The sequence below is a fragment of the Ilyonectria robusta genome (assembly GCF_021365365.1).
Source record: "Ilyonectria robusta strain PMI_751 chromosome Unknown BGZ61scaffold_170, whole genome shotgun sequence".
NCBI classification, from domain to species: domain Eukaryota; kingdom Fungi; phylum Ascomycota; class Sordariomycetes; order Hypocreales; family Nectriaceae; genus Ilyonectria; species Ilyonectria robusta.
This window is the reverse complement of record NW_025764604.1, coordinates 5,472-15,186: the sequence shown is the minus strand read 5'-3', so window position 1 is coordinate 15,186 and position 9,715 is coordinate 5,472. Positions and strand designations below refer to the sequence as shown.

General features: G+C 41.7%; 2 protein-coding genes across 2 annotated transcripts; both read left to right on the top strand.

Annotated features, from left to right (window-relative positions):
- Positions 1-4,694: 4,694 nt before the first annotated feature.
- On the top strand, positions 4,695-5,385 carry BGZ61DRAFT_488276 (uncharacterized protein; the record flags this gene model as incomplete). The annotated part of the gene is made up of 2 exons (XM_046250091.1): positions 4,695-5,256; positions 5,372-5,385. The coding sequence occupies 2 exons, from the start codon at positions 4,695-4,697 to the stop codon at positions 5,383-5,385; spliced, it is 576 nt and encodes a 191-aa protein (XP_046092867.1).
- Positions 5,386-7,350: 1,965 nt separating this feature from the next.
- On the top strand, positions 7,351-9,384 carry BGZ61DRAFT_542623 (galactose oxidase precursor; the record flags this gene model as incomplete). The annotated part of the gene is made up of 1 exon (XM_046255216.1): positions 7,351-9,384. One exon carries the CDS (start codon positions 7,351-7,353, stop codon positions 9,382-9,384), a length of 2,034 nt encoding a protein of 677 aa, XP_046092866.1.
- Between the last annotated feature and the right edge of the window lie 331 nt (positions 9,385-9,715).

The window sequence follows — 9,715 nt, the reverse complement described above, 5'->3', positions numbered from 1 at the left end:
AATTATAAGGCTAGAATACTTCTTACTTTTTAGACTCTTTAAAATAACCTAAACTTATATATCTAATATACTATAGAAATTTATATAGTTAATTATTATACTTTAAGTTACTAGTAAAAAAGTATCCAGTCTTAATATAATATTATTTTAAATTTATATAAGCTATTTAATTTAAAAAAAGAGATTTTTATTTATTTTATTTTTAATTTAAATTTATAAGAATTCTTCTTTTAGCTATATAATATAAAAGATATAACTAATTAATTACTTACTAACTATAATATACTATTTATTAATATATATTAGGCTTATAATTTTATTAAATAGTATTTAGATTTTAAAATATATTTCTTTTATAAATATAACTACTAGAAAGCTAAATATAAAAATTTAATTATTATTTATAATTAATTTCAGCTTATAATAAATATAATTATAAAGTATAATATTTAATTAAATAATATTTCTAATTTTAATAAAACTAGCTTTTTTATAAATATAATTATAAGTAAAATAGTTATTATAAATATAAAAAGATATTTAAAATTAAAATTAATATAATTTAAAAACTAAAAATAAATTATAATTATTAAAATAATTAATATAAAAAGCTAGATAATCTAGCTATTTATTATTTGTATAAATTAATATTATCTTATTAATTAATATTAATAAAATAATCTTTTAAATAATTAAACTATTATAATAACTTAAAATAGCTAAATTAATAATAAAATTAATTTTAAATAGCTTAAGTACTTTAACTAATATATAATTAATTAATTAATTAATTTCTATTATTTTTTAATTTTTAATAGCTATAAAAATTACTATTTTATTAAATTTAAGAGATATTATAAGAAAAAGAAAATTATCTAATTTTATATACTATTTTATTTCTTTTATCTACTCCAGCCTCTTAATATTAAATACTTTAATATACTAAAATAAACTTATAGTTAAAAAATAAAATAATTAATTAGATACTTTATAATTTATATTTTAAAAATTAAATTCTTTCTAGCCTTCTATATAATATATAAGGCTATTATAATAAAAAGAAATATTAAAAGAACTTTTAAAAAAGCTAGTTTTATTTCTTTTAACTTAAAAATTATAATTTTAAAGTTTAATATTTAGCTATAGATACTAATACCAGTTAAGAAAATAGCTAAGCTATTAACTTCTTAAGCTTTAAAAACCCTAAAAACTATAATTAAAATTAAATTTCAGTCTAAATATCTTAAAAAATAGATTAAAAGATATTAAAATAGCTTTTTAAAGTTAATTTTAAAAACTCTACAATTTCTTATAAAAGAAATAAAAACAGTTATATATCAAATTATCTTATTAACTACTAAAAATAAAAACCTTTAAGAGGTAAATAAAATATTAAGCTAGTACTAAAGAGTAAAAAAAACCAGACTATAGAAAAAAAAGATTATAATAGTAGAAGAGGAAAAATAAGTAATTAATTAAATAGATATAAATATATAGATAGTAGCTAAATCTTCGAGGAGTAGTAATTAAAGAAGGTTAGTCGGACTGGATATTTAGTACTGTAATATCTATAGCAAGCCCGGGTATAATATAAGAATCTATTAGGTAGTAATTAAGATATCTGGAGAAGAGTATAGTAAGTAGTTTTAATTAATTAAATAGTTTATAGTATTTTTATTATAATTTCTAGTAGGAAGGTTAGGATTTTTATCTTACTTATCTATTTTACTTACTTATTAAATATATTAGCCTTAATAGTAATATTAAAGCTAAAGTAAAGTATATTAATATTTATAGTTATTAAAAAGGTAGTAGAAGATATAACTTGCTATATAATCTTATAAAGAAAGTAGAAAAGTAATTTTAAAATAGTAAGTATAGTAATAGTAATAGCAGTAGTAAAAATCTCTATTAAAATCTCCTTTTAAACTTTAAGTAGCTATACCCTACTATATAGGTATATTAGCAAGCTATTAATATTACAGACTGGGGCCTTATTATAGATAATAATAATAAGAAAATACTCAGCTTAGTAACTTAAAAATATTTTATTCTTATACAGTTTATATACTATATCCAGCCAGATATACAGATCTTCTCAGCTAGTAACTCTAACTCTATTACTATATATAATACTTAAAACTACAAGCTGGTAATTATTACTGTAAATTAGAGAACTGCCTAGTATATTAACTTTAATCTATTTAAATTCAGCTTACCGGGTAAAAATAGCAGTCTAGTGCTGCACTAGAGTATAGCAACAGGTAGTAGTAAATAGTATATTAACTACTAAGATATATACCTGAGTGGGAATAAGTTCTGGTTATAATTTGAGTCGGGCACCGTACAGACCTTCGAAGTAAGCAATGTGTCAGTATGAGGCGGATCAGAAGCTTTACTAGAGTCGAAATGCACAGTAGCAAGCTGCGAATATTAAGTAAAGGAACCTGAGGGGAAGATTTTATATGAGGGTAGATGGCTCCATATCGCATTAACGGCTACGGCAAAAGTGGAATGAACACTCTGCTAATTCGTAGTGTAACAACGGTCTATATTATACGTGACACTCCTGTTGCATCTAGCAGATGGATAGGATCATGTGTGTGAGAAGCTCTTGATATTCTTCCTATCTAATGAGGGTCTTTGGGTCAGTCTTATAGACGAAGAGACTGACGATGACCTCGGGTGACCTCGGACAGCCGAGAGGCTCCGGATCCTTCGGAGTCTTTGGCTTCAACTAGCTATAGATAAAATCAAGGAAAAGCTAGGCCGAGATGACGAAGCTGGTGACGAGGCCGGTGGCGATGGTGTTACAGTGGTGTGATGCTGTAGATATCCGATATCCCGATACATGTGACAACTCCAGTTGTGAAAAGTAGTAATCGGTTACTTCATCAATTCTCGTACAGTTAGGTTTTTGCCCAGGTATAGCAGGGAGGGTAGAATTGAATGTGCTCTACTAATCAAAGCTAGACAGTCGTGGCAGCTTGTTTACCAAGGAACGCGAGGCCAGATCGTGTACAGTAGGGTTATATATGTCGAAGCGAGTCTGGGACCTCAGAAATATCTTGTTGGACAAGTTTTCACCACCAACCCTTCCCTATAAGTGGACTTATCTAATACTGTTCTATCCGCACGTTCTCCTACTAACATATCAGCTTCTCGTTTGCTGGGATATCGCTCTTATGCACAGCGTTTCGCAGGTTGCACTACCGCGACAGAGTTATATCAATTAGCTTACAATCCCTCTTCTCCTTGGCATCCCACCATGGTGGCAGCAGACCAGGACAAGCTACGACGCACTCCACAGCCACAACTGTTACTTGAACGATGGTCGACTCGTTCCTTACCGGCTTCGGCCTCCGGCACGAACGGGGCAGCTGTCTTCTGAACAACCGAGGTATCAACGTGGATGCGCAAGAATCCACGGGCACCTCACTACAGTCCTGCCCGAGCGTGGATACGCGAGAATCCACAGACGCCCAATACAGTGCTGAGTGTGTCTGAGCGTGGATACGCGGGAATCCACAAGCGCTCCCCGTTGCAATGCCTGAGCGTGGATAACTGTCGCAGATGTTCTGTATATGAGCTAAAGAAAGGGTGCATTGGGTGTGTATGGAGGCTGACTTCTAGCTAACTGAGGGCTCTAAGCAGTCCTTATATACGTAGATGCCCTAGTCATCCTAATGGCCAGGAAAAAGAGATTCTTGAGATAACCAAAATGACGACCTTTTGCCTCGCGGTTGATCCTTATTGAAGAGATAGGATGTAGCAGACATGCCTCTGCCAATTGTAATCAGAGCTATGGTCGACTTCGAGTATACTCTAGATGGACCTGCCTACTGCCCAAAAGGTCGAGGACTGAACGTCACGGCATTGCTTTTAGTTGCTGCTGAAGGTCGTGGTGCTGCTGTGTATGTCCTCTTACGCTTCTCAGACATCGATCGGCAGGCGGATAGTGGAGTTACTGCACTCTTTATAGTCTCTACTATGGCTAAGTCTACACAGCTAGGATGCTTCTTAGGCAAGGAGCTGAGACACAAGCATGTGAATTTAACGCGCCCCACGCTGCAGCCAGGAGTGGGAGTTGCGACATGATCACCTACCTTGTAGAGGACTATTGCGTCGACGTAAATATAGAAGGCTGCGATAGAGCTACATCTATTTTTTACGCTCTCCAACTATCTGATGACAGGGCATGGGAAATATTTTATATCTCTGTAACCTCAGGCCCCTTAAACACACCAAACTCGACTGTTGTTGGATCTTTGAACAGATTATCCGTGCAATGGGAAAGCGGTTGCTGACATCGACATTTGAGGCACCAGCAAGACGGGTGAGCCTATAGAGAGAACGCCCTGCAAGTAGCAATATGCCTACGCCACGCCACCTTTGTCCTCGAGGCGGACAGAGGGGTTCGTTCACGGATGAGCCAACGAGCCTTTCCCAGTAGAGACTTCCAAGTGCATACACAGCCTCATAATCCTGCAGCCTCACCCAACCGCCTCGCCGGAGAATTGGACTTAGGCAGCGCGCACCGTCGCAGCCCGACTAGGGTCTGCTGTTGACTTAAAAACTGACCATGCGCAGATATTTCGCTACATGACGTTCATAATTAGATCCAACACTATCCTTCAGAGGCCTTCCGCTAGCAGCAGCATAATATAGTGTTGAGTGCATCGCGACTGCTCGATATGGCGACGTCAGAGGATGGATCGTGGCTGTCAACACCGGGGTCGTATCAGGATTTCATCAAATCTTTGTGTTGGGCGGATCCCACGCTGAGGAAACGCGATAGGAAGGCTATCAAGAGAGGAGTGCCGTGGCCAGGCTGCACGCCGCAGCTTGTCGTGCTCGATGTTCAAGGCGAAACCATTTCTCGGGATCTGGAAACGAGTGATCCGGATAAGATTCGGGAGCATTTCGAGCTACGCAAGTCTGAAACAAACCCCGGCCGGCGGATGATATACATGCTGGAAGGGCTGAGCCCAGCCTTCATTGGTGTCCTCGGAAGCCGTTTCATGATGCACCCTACGTTCTTCGCAAATCACAACAGGGTGTCCCGAGCCGCGGTCAACCATCGAGGCGAAGAGAACCTCCTCCCCTCGATTGCGGCTGGAAAAGATCACGTCTGTCTGAAATATTCGGAGCTGGTTGCTCTTCCAGTTGGCTTCGGCGAATTTTCCGAGATATCGATGCTCAGCCGCAAATGCAGCTTCTGGAGTTGCTCAACTACTCCAGCGGGTGGTTGGGATGGTACGTTATGACTGTTGGTGAATGGCCGTGTGGGGCAACAGGCACACGCATCCATCAGGTTCAAGGTTTTCCTGTGCTCTTGAATCGTAAATAACAGATATGTCACCCCATACAGACGACGCTTTATAAGGCCGCGATTTCTAATGGCATACATGGGCGACCAAAGCTGGCAAATAGAAGACGGTCATGGAAAGTCTGCTCCCAAATCATCAAGATGTATCGTCAGAGGCAAGCATTTTAGGAACAATTTTAAAAGCAAACGACGACACGTGCACACAGACCCGACGAAATGACCGTTTATGACGTTATCTGACCTATAAAATCACCAAGATGCTTACCATTCATCTTCCCCCTCTGACTAGCAGGTCTCGATCACCTTAGCGTGCCCACTTCACCACCTTCCCGTTGAACTTGACAAATGAGGGGTGGTTATTTGAGTAATCTTTGGCTTTTACAGGGGTAGAGTTGGTGCGCTGGGGTGATTGCGTTTGTGGAGTATTTACGGATGTCGCTTTCAAAAGTCTTCACTCACGCTAATGAACGCCACATCCTTAAACCCCTGTGACTTCTTTTTAATACATTATATGCGGATTGACCACAGTAGGGCCTCTCCCTAATTCCCCTATAAATTTAGGGGTTGTAGGGAAAGCCTATGTTTTAATTACTGATAAGAGCCTGCTATATTCTGATAGCTTTTAGTGGGTTCAGTTCAGCTTGAAGTACCCCCTTGTACTTATCTATGGTGTGGCGTCACTATTGCTTTTTCTTGGCCGAAGACTTTTGAAAGCTTCCTCCGTACAGGTATCTGTATGGAGGCTGAAGGATCCGTTACGGTCAATTCAATCTGATAGATAGGGATCAATACAGTGATGATGATGTTGATTATTGCTTGTGCCGGTCATCCGGATCGGTCGGAAGAGGGGTTATTATACCCCCCTTCTGACTAAGGTCAGGATATCAATCTATCCGAGGTTTCGTCATACAGGGTCATCATCCAACAGAGGCCTAAAAGCTGCTGCCGCAAAAAGCAACAATAGCGCCACGAGCAGAGTAAATACGAGGAATACTTCAACCCAATTCGATACGGTACTGCTACACGCCAGTGGCTTATTGCAGGCTCCAGTCAGTAGCCCGACAAGCTTCCTCTATAACTCCTGAAGTTATCCGTATAGAGGCACCAGGTGAACGTTCCTCTGGAGAGCAAGGATTGAGGGCTGTGGCGTTGATAACATGGGCAGAGACCTTTGAGCCCTGCCTCCGTCGCACCTGATCGAAGTGAAATTACATTGGGCTGTAAAAAAATGGAGAGTAGCAGGTATCGAGCATAGGAGGGTGTTGACCTCAAGATACAGCCCGCTACCATTGGATATTGTCCTAGAAGCAGATCACATCATGCCGTGCCACCTTTACTGGACTCGTAAATGAACGCCCCCTTTTCATTTCAAATTATCGTAGTGCATATGTGGACTCCTCGTCCCGGACGGCACAATTTGTAAGCCACATGCATCCAAACAGTCAGGGTGGTTCCCATCTCTTCTCCTCCCAGCACATATCATCCTCAGTCCATGTCAGCTCGACACATGCATCCGAACACGAAACCTCGGCACCAGATTGAAGGGTAGACACAGCCAGCCACATGATCTACCCGATGATGAAGGCTTGGTAAATGATGGAACCTGCCCAACCGGTATGTGGCTGCATCGTAAAAAAGATTGTGATTGAACAAAAATACATACAATGGGCCAGCCAAAGCGGAAGTCCGAAACGTGTGTGCGGAACCTCTGCACGGAGGTGACGAATCGTTGGATTCTATTCCCAAAATGTAAACGCCGCAACTGACGGCTCAACGATACCTGCGTCCGTGCTGCAGATCCGAGGCTCCGATTACTGTCTGTGCGTTTATCAACCGATAAAAACTTTATCATGGATGGCTACATGTTGGGGAAACAGGGCGAGCGACATTCAGTCGTCCACGGTTTTATATAAATAAATAAATATTCAATTGAATCCTTCGATCCTTTACAGAAGAAGGATCTCAACATTTTTTTTTTCCCTTTCTTCTTCTTTCCGTTTTTGTGACTCTCTCAGCCAAAGATGAAGAACCTTTGGACCTTGGCTCTGTGCCTCGGCAGCCTTTTGGACGCCACCAGTGCAGTTGTCATTCCCGAAACTCTCGGGCCACAACCTGGGAAGTTCAAAGCATCTCCCCCCCAGGGTGTTCCCATTGACCGCAAAAACTGGGCGGTGACCTGCTCCAGCCAGCATCCAGGCAACGAATGTTCCAAAGCTATTGATGGCAACACAAAATCTTTCTGGCATACCCCTTGGGGCAAAACCAATCCGAGGCCTCCGCACGCCATCATGGTCGATATGAAAGTCGTCCAGAATATCAATGGAGTCTCTCAGCTTCCTCGCCAGGACAGCAACATTCACAACTGGATAGGGCGCCATGACGTGTTCCTCAGCACAGACGGGAAGAACTGGGGTTCCCCTGTTGCGACAGGAACATGGTGGGCCGACAACACCGAGAAATTCGCCAATTTCGAACCACAGCCTGCCCGCTATGTGCGCCTGATTGCTATCTCCGAAGCGCACGACAACCCTTGGATCAGCATCGCGGAACTTAACGTCTACGCAGCCTCCTCTTTCAACGCCCCAGAGCCCGGACTAGGACGTTGGGGCCCTACTCTTGACTTCCCCGTCGTTCCTGTGGCCGGTGCAGTTGAGCCAACAAGCGGCAGGGTGGTAGTTTGGTCTGCCTACCGCTATGATGATTTCCAACACTCTACGCCCCGTGGTGGCTTGACGCTGAGCTCCGTCTGGGACCCGGCTACTGGCATCATTACTCAACGCAATATTACCATCACTCACCACGACATGTTCTGCCCGGGCATTTCTATGGACGGAGATGGGCAGATTGTAGTGACCGGCGGAAATGACGCCAAAAAAACAAGCCTCTACGATTCTCCCAGCGACACTTGGATCACAGGCCCAGAGATGAACATTGCACGCGGGTATCAATCGTCTGCTACAACATCCGACGGCCGTGTGTTTACAATTGGCGGTTCTTGGAGTGGTCCCAAGGGAGGGAAAAATGGTGAAATCTATGATTCAAAGTTGAAAAAATGGACTTTGCTCCCAGAGGCCCTTGTTAAGCCAATGCTTACGGCTGATAAAGAAGGCATCTATCGCGCTGATAACCACGGATGGTTATTTGGCTGGAAGAAAGGAACCGTCTTCCAAGCCGGTCCAAGCACTGCGATGAACTGGTATTACACCAGCGGAACCAATGGCGATGTGAAGCCCGCTGGTAAACGACAAGCAGGTGGTAAAATTGACCCAGATTCCATGTGTGGAAATGCGGTCATGTACGATGCGGTCAAGGGCAAGATCCTGACCTTTGGCGGCTCCCCCGATTACCGGTATGCTGATTCCACAGCTAATGCGCACATCATCACAATCGGCGAGCCTGAAAGTACCGCTCAAACAGCTTTGGCCGGCAATGGCCAAGGATTACATCCTCGCATCTTTCACACCTCAGTTGTGCTCCCTGACGGAACCGTCTTTATTACCGGAGGCCAGCGACATTCCGAGCCTTTTGCAGATTCGACCCCCCAACTTGAGCCCGAGCTATACCTCCCCACCTCTAATACCTTCATCAAGCAGCAAAGTAATTCAATCATCCGAGCCTACCATAGTATCTCGTTGCTGCTACCGGATGGAAGAGTATTCAATGGCGGCGGGGGACTTTGTGGCACTTGCACGACAAACCACTTTGATGCTCAAATTTTCACACCGAATTATCTCTACGATAACAACGGCAACCTTGCACCTCGACCAAGAATCTCGAGCACTTCGACTAAGACCGCGAAAGTCGGCAGCACTATTACTATTACCACGAGCGGTCCGATTAAGCAGGCTTCATTGATTCGATACGGGACTGCTACACACACGGTCAACACTGACCAGCGACGTATTGCTCTGACATTGGCGAACGCTGGGACAAACAGGTATTCATTCAAAATTCCGAATGACCCGGGAATTGCTCTGCCGGGATACTGGATGCTTTTTGTGCTGAACTCGGCGGGGGTACCGAGTGTTGCCACTACTATCAAGGTGACAAATTAATAATAATCCGGTCCGATGGAAAAAAGTGTTTGGTTTGGGTGTCGATATTCACTTTATGTTATCTGATCATTATTCTCAACTATTGTATGTTGCATCAGAAAGGAAGGGTACATTGAGATGTGATGGAAGCTCTTAATTTCTATCTAATAGAGGGCTCGTAGCAGCTCTATTTATGAAGGTATCCTTATCATCACAGAAGCTATAGTAAGGTTTCCTTTGAGACCGGATCCCTTGGATCCGGGTCTTTGAGACCGGCTTGCTAGAGAGCCGCGTCTTTGAGACTTCCTTGAGACCCTTTGTAACCGGGCCGTAGTCTCACAAGCTGATAGGT